The sequence below is a fragment of the Elaeis guineensis genome, chromosome 1 (genome assembly GCF_000442705.2).
Source record: "Elaeis guineensis isolate ETL-2024a chromosome 1, EG11, whole genome shotgun sequence".
Taxonomy (NCBI): domain Eukaryota; kingdom Viridiplantae; phylum Streptophyta; class Magnoliopsida; order Arecales; family Arecaceae; genus Elaeis; species Elaeis guineensis.
Genome location: NC_025993.2, coordinates 176,898,478 through 176,913,356, shown reverse-complemented (window position 1 = coordinate 176,913,356; position 14,879 = coordinate 176,898,478). Strand labels below are relative to the sequence as shown.

Here is a 14,879-nt window from a genome sequence, read left to right as displayed (position 1 = left end):
GAAGAGAGATTGTGGACGGGAGGGGGCAGCAAGGAAAGGAGGCAATGGGATGGAATTAGTGTATGAGGGAGGGGAGCGGCAAAAGAATGTGGGGAGGTGGACGATATAAGAAGAGGTGGTGAGCAAGAGGAGGAGGCAGCACAATGGAGTTATGCACTACAAGAAATCTTATCTATAGTGGCAAGTGTTTTGTGGCAAAGAAAATTCTTGTCACTGAAAATAAATATTCTATGACAAGAAATCATGCTCGTCACTGATTAGCATCAATTGATTTATTTTAGTGACAAACAAATATCCTTGTCATAGATTATTAATTATTGATGATAAAATTTTTTTTCTTGTCACTAGAACTTGTCACTAAATAAAAGTGCAAAAAACTAAAATATTAGTTAGAAAAATAAAATATTATTCGTGACAACAATTAAAATTCTGTCACTAAAAGGCATCGGTGACAATATTACTTGTCACAGAAAATATTTTTTTGTCACAGAAAAAAAATTCAATGACAATATTTACTCGTCACTGAAACAAAAAAATATTAAACACCAAACCCCTGATTGGAAGCCCTTTTTTTGCCCTCTAAAAAAAAAAAAAAAAAAAAGAAGAGGAAGAAGAAGAAGAAGAAGAAATGAAACGTTTCATCTCCTTCATGTTTACCACTTCTTCACAAGTACTCAATCCCAGAAACCCCCACACCTATTAGTAGTGATGTGAGAGAACTCATAACGGATACCCTTCCAATTGATAACTCCATTGAAGAAAATATTCTAGTGCACATTGGATTGGATTTGGAGGAGGCCGTCATACTATATTAAAAGTTAGAACTCAAAACCCCGGCTCCAATACCAAAAGTCTTTTTGTATAGATATGCCCATTCTCTATTACTCGATCTCTCTCCCCTATGCTACCATGGTGAGATTTTAGTTCCTAATTTATTTTCTAGTTTATTTAAACAGGACTCTATATGGCAATTCCATTGATCCTACGTTATCATTTTGCTCCCAGTGCATTTTAAATTCCTTTAGATCAATGTTATAAGTTCTATTGTACCATGGGTAGGTTCAGTCTATTCTATCTTAAAATTTTATGAATTGCTTGTTGAATATTTAATTTCTCTTATTACTCTCAACTATTTCAGTCTGATTAAAAAAATAGATTTGAACATTCGTGTTAAAGTGTTGGGGTTTAGATCCTAGTTAAGCTCTTGGTTGTTGAAAATATGAATGGAGTTTGAAGTGCATTCTATTTTTATATTTGGAAAATCTTAATGTTTGTGGTATTCTGTGTTTGTCATATTTTCATAAGAGCTATGATAAAAATACCATCATAAGTATCTCATTGATTTTTGCCATTTGTACTACCTTGATGTATATGATGTGCTTGCCCTACCCTATTGGATGAGATGAGATGAGAAGGCTTGAACACAAGTTCCCTTGTATACATATTATTCTTAAATACTATACTAATTAATCAATTAAATACTTCTGAAACTATATTCCCTATTTTGCTTGCATTTGTTATTTGTTATGTTCTATGTTATCTTCCTTCAAATGAGGCAAGTTATATTTTGGCCACATATACGTAATAGCTATTTAACTTGACCTATTTAACATATTATCTTCCTTCATTTTTTATGTTCCATGTTATCTGTTTAACATACTTTTGATATATTTAACTCAACCTACTTAACCTATTTAATCCGTTTAATGACTTGACTTATTTAATAAATGAATTATATGGATCAGATTGGCTTATCTATTTATTAAACAGATTGGGTTCAAGTATGAAATTTTGATCTATTTAATAATTAATCAATAGATCGAATTTAGAGTAATAAATATTTGATCTAATACCTATCCATCCCAATTTGTATCTGACTTGACATGGCCTAATTGCCATTTCTATTCTAAAGTTTCCTCTAAAATGAGTTTTTTCTAATGTTAGGAATCTTATCAAGATTCATAAAAAAAAAAATGTATCACTCGTATTTCTTCAAGTATCAAAGAAAATGGATATATGTATGTATAAATTTTTATTAAAAAAATAAATATAATAAATGGATATGAGGATTTGAACCTGAAACCTATTAATAATCTAATCATCAAATTAACCAACAAACTATAACTCTTATATGTTTTAAAATTGATAAAAAATATATTTACACCATCTAAACAGTTATATATGCACACCAAAATTATTTTCTTTTTGAGACTCTCGAGAATATGAAAAATTTCTTTAACTGCGGCTGAGAAATCAATCTTCGCGCGTTGTTCTTGGTTTCATAGGAAAGAGGCCCAAAACCCCTCATCTTCCCCATTTGGCCGCTCCAAGCCTCCCCACCTGATTAAGCCTCATAAAAAATAGAGGAAAATCCAGAGAAAACATCAAAAAAATAGATGAAACAGAGGACGGATAGAAAAAATCAAAGGTATGCCCTTTTTCCTCATAGATTGATCATTTTCCTTTGGTTTTTGCATCTTTTTCTTTTCATTTCGTTATCTTTTTTTGGAGATCTATGGAGAAGAGGAGCATCTAAGGATATTAGAGGGGTTTTGAGGTTCTGATGATATGGAATTTTATGTGAGTTGCAGCGATGTGAGCTTGAGGTTTTGGAGAGCTAATCTGGGTAGAAGCATGATATTTTGTAGGGTTTGGGGATTTTTGATTGAAAGGATTTTTCTTTGGTTTCTTTATTTTCAATTTATGGAGTTCTATTCAAATGATAATACGAATATGATGCTAAATCCATAGTGTCAGACTTCCAAGCTTCACTTTTTTTTTGGCTCCTAACTATCAGTTTATGGAGTTGTGTTCTCATGATAATATGAATATGATACCAAATCCACAGTGCAAGATTTCCTGTAGGCTAAGTTCCACCTGTCTGAACTCACGTTTAAGACCAAAATAATGTATCTACATGGAGCTTTGTTCTGTTGATGAAATGAAGATATTATAAATCCACCATGTGAGACTTGTAGTAGCTAAGTTCTACCTTTTTGAACTCTCATGTAGGATCAAAATAATTTTTTTTGGCTTCTAGATTCAAGTTATGGAGTTCTTTTTTTTTAGTAGAAGTTTTTTTTTTTGGTAGAAGATGGATTTCTGTTCTGTTGGTAATATATAGTCAAGTAAATGGTTCAGCAAAACTAAAGGTAATGAATATCACACCAAATATATTGCTACAAACAACCGGTAAAAGAATCAAAAGATGATGTCACAGGCAAAATGAGACTGCCCACAGTTTGTAATATTATATTTGGACTAAATATTCTTTCATGACTCAAACAAATGATGTCAAACACTTGAGGAAAAGGATGAAATCATCTGATTTCATTAGCTAGCTGTTGTCATGGTTTTCTTTTAGGAACATAAGAGCTGATGTATGTTAGAATGGCTGTTGTTTGAACCTGAGAAGGGAGCAAGCATTGGGCTGCCATCTCCAATAATACTCCTTGTCAGGCCTTCCATGCTTCTGGCAAGTTAATTGATAGTAATTTTACCGGAACCTGGATATAGGTGAAAAGATATCATATGCTACTGAAAGTCTATCACAAATTTTAACCAGTAGCAACTCCACTGAACCACTAAACTCAAGACTGATCAGGGAGAATTACCAAGTGATCATGTGTGGTTAACGACAATGGCAGTCGAGTTTTATCACTCACATAGTCACATGTTCAATTCATTAGTGACATGTAATTTAGTTATGTGGCAATTTGTACCTTCTGATCTCTAAAAGGATAATCTAAGATGACACATGATGTATAAAACCCAAAATCATCTTCTAGAAGTAGGATATCGGATATCCCAATATACATGCAATCAAGTACAAATCTCATAAGATAGAAATAGTTTTGTGACAATCAACCCACACTATGAAGAGACAATAATCCAATGTATAGTGAAAGATCTAAGAACATCAAATTGGATTGCTGAATATTCATGACCATGATAAGAATGACCATGTGAGACTTGCAGTAAGCTAATTTTCACCTTTCTGAACTCTCATATGGGGCCAGAATAATTTTTTTTGAGACTTTTCGATTCAATTTATGAAGCTATGTTCTATTGATGATATGAATGTGAACTACTGTATATAGGACTTTAAATTATATATTTGTTGTTAAAATAAGCATCTTACGAACCTCAATTTTCTATGTTCAATTTTTTTTTTAATTCTTACGCTACCTGCTGATTGTAGTTTTACCATAACAACTCATTTTATTATAGTTGATATTATTTTATTATCTATTATAATGTGCAGGACATAATGTCAGATAAGAACTGGATGAAACTTAATGACATAGTAAGTATGGAATATATAAATGGAGTCCATTCGTTTCTTAACTTTGCTTTTGGTCAGCCAACTGTTAGTGATAGAATATGATGTCCTTGTACTAAGTGTAGAAATACAGTCTTTAAGGGCCGACATGAAGTGAGGGCTCACTTGATCTGAAATAGAATTGTGAAAAGTTATAAACATTGGGTTTATCATGGTGAGATAATTGAGAAAAATTTAGAGGAATGTAATGCTAATAGTAGAGACAATTTAGATGAGAAAAAAAATACAGATTATGATTACTTAATTGGAATGGTTCATGATGCATGTGCTTTCATAAATACTGATGTTGAAAGAGATAATGTGAATGAAGGATATGAACCCCAAGAACCAAATCCAGAAGCAGTAGCCTTTTACAGGTTGCTTAAAGATGCCGATAAAAATTTGTATCCTGGATGTGACAAGATCTCCAAATTATCCTTTGCTGTGAAGTTACTCCATTTAAAATGTTCAAATAATTGGAGTGATACATCAATGGATAAGTTGCTGAAGGTTTTTAAGGAAGTTCTTCCAAATGGTGCCTTAGTTCCAAACTCATTTTATGAAGCTAAGAAGCTTATTCAGGATTTGAGACTTGAACATATAAAAATAGATGCATGCTTGAATGATTGTGTTATATATTGGAGAGAGCATGCCAATGCAATCGTATGCCCTGTATGTAACTTATCCCGCTGAAAATATCAAGGCAGAACGTGCAATATCTCTCACAAGATTTTACATTATTTTTTTCTGAAACCAAGACTCCAGAGGTTGTATATGTCTAAAATCACTGCAAAGGACATGAGATGGCATGAGGAGAAAAGGATAAATGATGGCATATTAAGACATCTAGTTGACTCATTCGCTTGAAAATTCTTTGATGATAAGTACAAGTCTTTTTCTGCAGATCCTCGGAGTGTTAGGCTTGGTCTTGCAAGTGATGGCTTCCAACCATTTGGAAATATGTCTACCCCTCATAGTATATGGCCAGTTGTGTTGATTCCATATAATTTACCTCCATGGCAGTGTATGAAAGATCCTTATTTTATGATGACACTTCTTATTCTAGGTCCTAAGTGCCCCGAAAATGACATTGATGTGTATCTACGGCCTTTAATTGAAGAGTTGAAGGAGTTATGGGATGTAGGAGTAGAGACATATGATGCTCATACACGATAAAATTTCAACTTACATGCTGCTGTCCTTTGGACTATTAATGATTTTTTCGCATATGGTAATTTATCTGGATGGATGACTAAAGGAAAACTAGCTTGTCCTTGTTGCTACAAAGACACTTGCTCTCTTTCAATACGAAGTAAGATTTGTTATATGGGGCATCGTCGGTTCTTACCCAAAAATCATTCATGATGACGTAATAAAAGATCTTTTGATGGAAAATGTGAATATAGAGATGCACCTAAGGTACTAACTGGTGATGATGTGTTGGATCAACTGCGTAAGTTAAAAACAGTTATTTTTGGGAAGGGTCAAAAGCATAAGCGTGATGATTTTAACGATGTTTACAATTGAAGGAAGAAGAGTATATTCTTTCAATTGCCTTATTGAAAGGATCTGAAATTGCGCAATAATCTTGATGTGATGCATATTGCGAGAAACGTTTCTTCTAATATTTTAGGAACTGTGCTGGATATAAAAGAAAAGACAAAAGATACATTGAAGGGCCATTTTGATCTTGTAGATATGAACATTAGGCATAATCTTCATCCTTATATTGAAAATGATAAATTGAAGATGCCAGTTGCAACTTATACATTATCCCCACAAGAGAAGATAGCCTTTTGCAATTTCTTATCTAATCTAAGGGTCCCTGATGGATTCTCTTCTAACATATCCAGATGTGTGAATATAAATGAGAAGAAGATTTCTGGCTTAAAGTGCCATGACCATCATATCCTTTTGCAGCAAATAATTTCAGTTGCCATTCGGGGATTATTGCCTAAGTCTGTTTATGAGCCATTGATTGAGCTAAGTAATTTCTTTAGAAACATATGCTCAAAGTCGTTAAAAGTTCAAGATCTAAAACAGTTGGAGGATGACATTGTTATGACTCTGTGTAAACTTGAAACAATATTCCCACCAGCTTTCTTTGAAATTATGATTCATTTACCAATTCACTTGGCAAGCGAGGCTAAAATTGGTGGACCGGTCCAATATAGATGGATGTATCCAGTTGAAAGGTAATTCTTAACTTTTTGAAACTTAAATGTAATTTCTTTTTGTATTATTTTTGACTTAGTTAATATCTTTTGAATCTAGATATTTGCGAACATTAAAGTCTTATGTCCGAAACAAAGCTCGTCCAGAGGGGTCAATTGCAAGAGGTTATCTTGCAAATGAATGCCTTACATTCTGTTCTAGGTATTTGAATAGTGTTGAAACAAAATTTAATCGAGTCCTACGAAATGATGATAGAGCTACTTCATACCAAGGACTATCAATCTTTGTAAAAGATGACTGTGCAAAAGGAGCTTTTAAGTCTTATGAGCTTAATGTTCAGGAGTTTACACAAGCTCAAGCATATGTTCTTCGAAACTGTGAGGAAGTTTGGCCATATATTGAGTAAGAACAAAATCTTGTTATTATAAAAATCTTCAAAGAACTTTGTTTCTATTTCAATCATTTTTATTATTGATTAATTATGTCATTCATAGGGAGCATAAAAAAGAATTGGAAGAGGCGAGCTCAAGAAATATCCTGGCTAGACATCATAAGGAATTTTCAGATTGGTTTTATGAACGTGTAGGTATCATATAAGATAGGTAAATACTTTAAGTTACTTTTATTTATGCTAATAATGGCTTAATTTATTAATCTTAAATAGGTTTCAAAGCTTAAAGCTAAAGGTAAAGCAAGTGAAGATCTTCTAAGCTTGGCTGTTGGACTGTTCAAAATAGTTCATAGATATGGAACTTACATTGTCAATAGATTCAGATTTCATGCAAGAGATCGTGTAATTGGACGAAAAAGTCAGAATAGTGGAGTGCTTGTAAAAGGAGATGATACATCTGCTGATAAAGAATACTATGAAGTGTTGAAAGATATTTTTGAATTGTTGTATGTGAAAAATAAAAAAGTAGTTCTTTTCAAATGTCACGGGTGGGATGTTGGCCGATTGGGATGAGAATATAGGGTTGACAACTATGGATATATAAGCGTAAATATCCATGGATCTTTGAACACCAATGAGCCTTTTGTGTTGGCTTCTCAAGCTGAACAAGTGTTCTATGTAGAAGATTTAGTTGATAGCAATTGGCTTGTTGTGGTAAAAACTTATCCACGTGATGCTTATGATGTGCCATCTGTAGATAATGATGCAGATGATGATGATGATGATGATAGTTTGATTGAAGATGATGTCTACCAACAAGAGAAATAAAAACAAAATTTTCAATATGGCCAAGTCATGAACAATGATGAGTTGATAGGAGTGCTACATCAAGATAATGTTCAACCACAAAGCTTTTCACCCAACAATAACACAAATAGAGAGAATCTGACATTAGATGATTTTATTAATGATGATAAGATAGAAGAAGAAGCTAAAAGCGAAACAGATAATGATCAAAACAACCATGATGAATACAGTTCTGATGAATATAGCCCTGATGATTAGCCTATTTGTAATTAAAATTTTATTTTTTGTCATGTTGGAAGAAGAAACATTATGTGATGACCAACAAGTATTTTAATTTAAATCATTTTATTGTGTTCATGTTATTTTTATATCTTCTGATGGCATATTCATATTTTTGTGTGCATTTAGTAGATGTTGCTGATAATTAGTTGAACTTTTACTAAAAAGCTTGCTTATTGTTTTTATTAGGAAATGGTTAGATGTAGAGGAAGAGGTGCACGAATTGATGGACGAGGATAATGCCCTGTTATTGATATAAGATTTCAAACAAATGAAGTTACATCATCTTGTCGAGAAAGGCTGCGACGAAATCAATCACAAGAAGAGGCACAACTTTGGGACCAATAAAACCAGCAGACAAATGAACACCAAGACCAGATGCTTGAATTGCAGTAAAGTCAATCCCATGGATAGCAACTTCAAACTCAACCAAGAATTTCTAGTCATTGTAGTAATGCTGGTATAATAATATTTTATTTATAGCTGAAACTTTTAATTTATTCTACTTAAACTTAGTTATACTAATTGTAATTTATTTTCTATAGCAACTGTTTCAAGTAAGAATGTGCGTGGGCGTTACAATATATTAAGGTTGATATGAGAATAAAGAATAGACCATTGAAAGTTAGCATCCCTCATGATATACTGAGAGCAGTAGGAGAAAATGCTAGAGATATTGTCAATTTTTATGGTTATGTTGTCAGGACACAAGCTCCATTAACTGCAAAAAATTGATCAGATGTGGCAAATAGAGTAGATGAGCGAATGTGGCTGCAAGTAAAGGTAAATTAAATATTTATGATTGATTTTAGTATCTTGTTTACTTCTATTTATATATATTAACATATAATTTACATTGTTTGTGTCTTCTAGGAGAAGTTTAAGATGGAAGATGATAGGAATGAATATCGTTTATGTGCTTTTATCTTGGCCACCATGCAACGACTTTATAGAGGTTGGAGAAATCATTTGCATGATTTATATAAGAAATTTAGAACTGATGAGGAGAGGTTGGCTAATATTCCAGAAGATGTTACTCCAGAAGATTGGAAATATATGATGGCATACTTCAGCTTTGATGCTTTTCAGGTTTTTATAAATTAAAGTTTAATTTATATTTAAAATATATACATCATCATTTTGGATTTATAGATGATGTTAGTTGCATGTATCAATTGTTTGTAGAAAGTAAGCAAGCAAAATGCAGCAAATAGGGCAAAGCTAGTTACTAAGCATATATGTGGCACCCGATCTTATGCTGAAGTTGAAGAATCAACTGTAAATTTTTAGACTAAATTAAAAATTTAACATAGTTTTAGGAACTTCTAAATAAAACACTTATTTTTTTGTGATTCATTTCAGAGGGACCCAGAAACAGGTGAAAAAGCACCACCAGATCAGGTTTGGTTGATTCAGCACACTAAAAAAAATAAAAAAGGAGAATTAGTATGGTCTGATCCTAAATCCAAGGAGATCCATGTTAGTTAAAAATTTTTTCTTATTGTTCTTAAAATTCATTATGCATTATTTTGGCATCTAATCTTTGATAATTTATTGCAGAAACAACTTGAGGAGGTTGTTCAACGTCAAACACAAGAGAATGAATCCTAAATGACTCGCGATGACATATTACTACAAGTACTTGGCCAAAAGTCTGATTATTTTCGTGGCAAAGGTGCTGGAAAGAAGGCACCATCTAAGAGAGTTAGGTATAATGAAAATGTGCAAGAAGAAGTACAAAGAGCTGTCGAACAAGCTAAGGAATCGTTGGTGGATAGCATTAGAGAAGACGTTTGAGCTCAATTGCAAGATGAGGTTAGAGCTGAGATTCAAGCTCAAATGGAGGAACAAGTTAATGAAAAAGTTAATGCTATGATCCAAGCTCGCTTTGCTGTCTTTTTTGAAACTTTCTCTCAATCAAGAGCTTCATCTTCCTCAATGCATGAACCTTGATCAAATAAGAATTTTTTACTTTTAAGAAAGTAAAAAAGTTAAATATGATATTTTTTTTCTTGTTTTCAATGATCTATAAGAGAGGAATATAAACAACAACCAATCAGCTATAGTATACTTAGGTACAGTGCTGCATTCTAAGAGTGTGAGATCCATAATTTTTTATAATTCTAGGAAGAGCAACTTTGAATTGAGATTCTTAATATATAGTCAATTCTTTTTTTTTTATTTTTTATTTTAGAAGTTTAATTGCTAACATGCCTGAACTCGTTTCTTGTGTAATCCATTGAAAACATGGATTGAAAACCTTTCTTGTTGTCTCAACTTTTCAATATGAGGTATAAATTTACAAATTATATGCAAAAAAGGTTGCCTTATTTTTTTTAAAAAATTTTTAGTGGATAATCTGTTGCTTATCTAGAGGTTGCTAGACTTTAATTACTCAAAACTTTATTCTAGCCAATCATTTACTAATCCAAACCTTGTTTATATGCAGGAATAATATGGGCAGCTACTTCTGTTGGCATTATGGGAGTACATTAACTAGCTTCAATTTGAAAATATGGATGTCATAGGCTGTTAATTTTGATCAGTTAAGTAGAATGTAGGGTGCTTATGAACTATAGGTACTAGTCAGTATTTTTTTTTAATTAATTTTGGATGTTCTGTCGAATTCCAAACAGTGAAATTGAAAATTCTTTGGATGTCTTGGATCATGTACTGTTGGTTTTGATCAATTAAATAGCATATGGAGTGCTTATGAACTACTGGTACTATCTTGTGATTTTTATTTTGGATATCTACTGAAATGCAAACATTGAGAAAGATGTATTTGGATTCTTAGTTTGCTTGTGAATGAGATAAATTTCTGTAGTCATAAATTGTCATAAAAGAATGGTACATTAAATTTTAGTGACAATAACAAGTTGTCACATATGAGATTTTCCATGACAACAAAAGTTCTTGTCACTTTAAGCTATTTCAGTGACAAGAAACTTTATCACTAAACAGAGTCATTATTGTCCCAAAACCAATTTACATTATTGCATTGTGACAAGAATGATTTGTTTCTGTGACAAGTTAAGTTGTCACAAATTTTATTTTCAGTGACAAGTGAAACTCTTATCTCTGTAAGACTTTTCTGCAATAAGAGAACTCGTCTCTAAATAGATTTACTATTATCACAAGACCCTTCAAGGCATGTCCATTTCATTGTATTGGTGACAGCAAGAAGTACATTAAGTGACAAGCTCTATTGTCACAAAAAAAATGATTCAGTGACAAGAAATTTAAGTTGTCATAAATGGTTTTAGCGATGAAGCAATTGCGACCGGCTAGTGACAATAGTTTGTTGTCAGAGAAATTCATCAGTGACAATATTCTAAATTTCAGTGACAACATTGCTTGTCACAAAAAACTAAATTTCTTGTAGTGTTAGTGTATAGGAGAGGGGATGGTAGGGGAGGGGGCCAACACGGAGAGGTGGATAATGCGAGGGGAGGTAGAAGGCACGAAGAGAGAGTGGGTGAGGGGGGGGAGTGGTGTGATGAATATGAGTATGAGGGAGGGAAGATGAGCAAAGGGAGGAGGGCAGTGCGGAGAGGTGGCCAACAAGAGAAAAGGATAGCACAATAGAGATGGGGAAAATCGATTGGTTTTCAAAAAAAAAATAATAAAATTAATCATTTTAATAAGAATAAAATAAGCTAGTTTAGTGACTTGCTAAAATTAAAATTTTTTAATTATCCCCGCCTAACAGGTGATTATGATGTTCCTACCTTTTTCATCAAAACATAATTAAGAAGTACTGTAGCAACTCCCAAAATATTTGTAGGTCATGATGACTATGATAGTGGCATAAGCAGTTTTGCTCTTTTGATGATACAATTTTGTTAAAATTTAATAAACCCAGCTCTAATATTTTATGTGAGGTGTTGTTTTATGTCCGTCAGGCCCGAGCATGAATTTAAGATTCAAAGAGTTAGATACTATTGCTTTTTACTATAGTATGTTAAATCATATTTGTTAGGTTTCAACTTGCAAGATCTGCTTATATAGCTGATACTATTGTCTTTCGGATTGTTTTATATTCCTACCATCATTCTACTTGCAATATGTGAGGGAGGAAAAAACTAACCCTACATTCTTTTAGCACGGAAAAAACAAGAAAAAAGGGTGGATGTTCAAATAAAGTGGATTATGGCTCTATGGTTGCACTTATTCTTCTTCTTTTTGTATGTGCGCACAACCAGATAAGAGAAGATCTTAACTGGGATACAAACCAGAGTAAAAGATGAGCACACCAAATACCAATACAAAACTAATGAGACGGAATAGTTGACATGGCCTCTGACGACCCATCCCATACGCTATTCAGCCAAGAGAATTCAAAGCAAATTAGATTGGATTACATCACCTGGCTGAAGTAAAAATTCTTCCTCAAGTGCCCGTCGAGTTCAAAGAGCTTCCATGTTCGAAACTCATCTTTGTCAAGCCTCGTATTCTGGTCATCCATTCTTCCCCTCATCATAGGAGAACACGTTTGACTACAAAAAGAAGGCAATTTATTATGAACACCAAGCCATCTTTCTTTAACCCAACCAATCTCATTCTTGTTGGGCCCAAACTGCATCCAGCTCCCAATTAAAGGCCAACTTGACTCTTAATAGGTGTGTGATGCACACACCTTAGGCAATCCCCTTCTTTTAACGTCTTACTTGAGCCAAGTCATTTTGACCCTGGGGGTGCACTTTCCGCGCAGCAAATATCTCTTTGAAAGAATTCACTAACACGTCTAAAGGTTGTTTCCCCAGTGCAATAAATATTTTGTTACGCTCTTCTAAAATTTTGTTTGACTTGTTGGGAGGAATTTCTAATAGTATTGTTGTGATAGTGACAATAAAAGAAAAAAGAAGAATAACTACAAAATAGAATTCAGTTTGGATAGAATTCTTGCAATAGTTTAGAGACTTGAAACTAACTATGTCCAACACCTGCTGCGTATCTAATGCAACTTGATGCTGCAATCAATATTGCATTAATTTGTTTAATAATCCCTAGGAGAATCACAGCATCAATCTTATTCCCACGGTACAACCATCTACTTACTTATTGAATGATTTAAAAAAAAATTTTAGGATTCATTTGGTTGGATATATCATATTACGAGATAATCCGATAATTTATAAAAATTATTTATTTAAAAAAATAATTATAAAAAAAATAATTTTTATTATATTTGATTGGCGAAATCTTTTTTTGAAAAATAATATTGAAAAAAAAATACTACGTTTGATCTAATTGAAAATAAATCTGTATAGAAATATGATCAAATTTATAAATTATTCTTCAATATAAAATAATTTTTTAATAGTAAAATAGCATTGTCATCTCCATTTCTATCTTTATTTTTTTATAAAAAAATTTTATTGAATAAATTAGAAAGATATCAAAATAAATTCAATAATTACATACGCAATTTTATTGAGAATATTTTTATCAAGTATGAATTACCACCATTCAAAAATTTAATTACCAACTCTCCATGATATTTATTTTATTTTTTTAAAAAAATAAATATAAAATTTATTAATTTATTATTATTATTTTTTTTAATATCAAATATGATTAAAATTTATTCTTTTATACCATATTATTTTCGACCGAATGGGTCCTAAGCACCGTAGGTTGCAGAAAATTTCTAATCTTTCTAGAAGCTCATGAACCATGAGAGCGTTTTTTTTTTTCAGAAAAACGATAAAGAGAAGCGTGACTTAGCTGGCTGTGACTGGAACCGGCTAAAAAGGACCGTCAACCGTACCCCCCAGATCTTTCATGGTACAAGGAGAGAAAAAGCAAAATAGAAAAATCCTTCGTGCCATGTGGCACGTGGAGACGGTCTAGGTTCGCAGCACAAGTGCGATGGGATGGCAATCTAAATGTTTTATTCATCCTAAAATTAAAAATAATAATTTTAACCGAAACCAACTGGAAATAATTTTGATTTAAACTACTAAAAATTATTCAATTTTATTTGTAATTTTCATTTTATTGAATCTTCCGCTAAATCAAAAATATTTAGTAGTTAATATCCTTAATACTCTTTGTATTTAGTATAAGCTCAAAAATTACATGAGATAGTCTTGTTCATCTTCTGTTCCATCTAATGATAAAATTTTAATTATATATAAAAATATTATAAAAATAATATTATATTATTAAATTATAAAATTTATTAATATTATAAAAATTAGGATTGATATCTTTAATTAATTAGTTATATATCAAATTTTGAAGTAAAAAAATTGATTTCATTTTTATGATTTTTTTTTTCAGATGATGGTTATAATTTTTTATTTCCAAAATTATTCGATAATTGAATTTGATTCCCGACGAATGGTGGATTTTAGGGTCAGTCTGGATTCTTTATATTTTTTACCACATTAAAAAAAAAATCAGAAATTGTTTAAACGACGTTGGGCCTCAAATATTTTTGGTTTTTCTTTTATGCAAAAAGTTCCGGTCAACCGAAACGCGGCAGTTCCTCCGATATTCCTCGCACGTTTTCCACGCTACGCCACACGAACCTCACCCGGATATCACGTGAGTTCTCTAATCATTCTCATGAACTCTCACGTGCCATGTTACCCATAAAACTACATACCACCCTGCGGAAAATTGAGGCCCGGCCTTCTCCTGGATTCCTCTCGATCGGAAACATGGAGGACGAGTCCTCTCCGGCCACCTCCGAGTTCAGCGGCGACTCCGAGGCCGATTCCATTCTGATCACTCCGTCGACGACTTTCGAGTTCGATGACGATGACGATGCCGAGTCCTCCAGTGGTGGCTGCAACGAGAAGAATGATGGCGATCAAAGAGATGAAAGATGGATGTCTTGGAGGAGTTGGTTGATAGAGTATGCCTCCCAAAGCGAGCAGATGGAGCATGACGACA

At 32.8% G+C, this 14,879-nt stretch overlaps 1 protein-coding gene across 1 annotated transcript; it reads left to right on the top strand.

Annotated features, from left to right (window-relative positions):
- The first annotated feature begins 4,591 nt into the window (after positions 1 to 4,591).
- Positions 4,592 to 7,715, top strand: LOC140857456 (uncharacterized). The gene is made up of 7 exons (XM_073256328.1): positions 4,592 to 4,997; positions 5,226 to 5,297; positions 5,955 to 6,516; positions 6,596 to 6,898; positions 6,991 to 7,078; positions 7,161 to 7,393; positions 7,493 to 7,715. The coding sequence occupies exons 1-7, from the start codon at positions 4,592 to 4,594 to the stop codon at positions 7,713 to 7,715; spliced, it is 1,887 nt and encodes a 628-aa protein (XP_073112429.1).
- The last annotated feature ends 7,164 nt before the right edge of the window (positions 7,716 to 14,879 follow it).

Bases quoted from the DNA above. Each gene is read 5' to 3' on its own strand.
- LOC140857456 (XM_073256328.1), top strand. From the start codon at position 4,592: ATGGTTCATGATGCATGTGCTTTCATAAATACTGATGTTGAAAGAGAT. The intron at 4,998-5,225 runs GTAACTTATCCC...CTTTTTCTGCAG, and splicing joins TGCAATCGTATGCCCTGTAT to ATCCTCGGAGTGTTAGGCTT. The intron at 5,298-5,954 runs GTATATGGCCAG...CTAATATTTTAG, and splicing joins AAATATGTCTACCCCTCATA to GAACTGTGCTGGATATAAAA.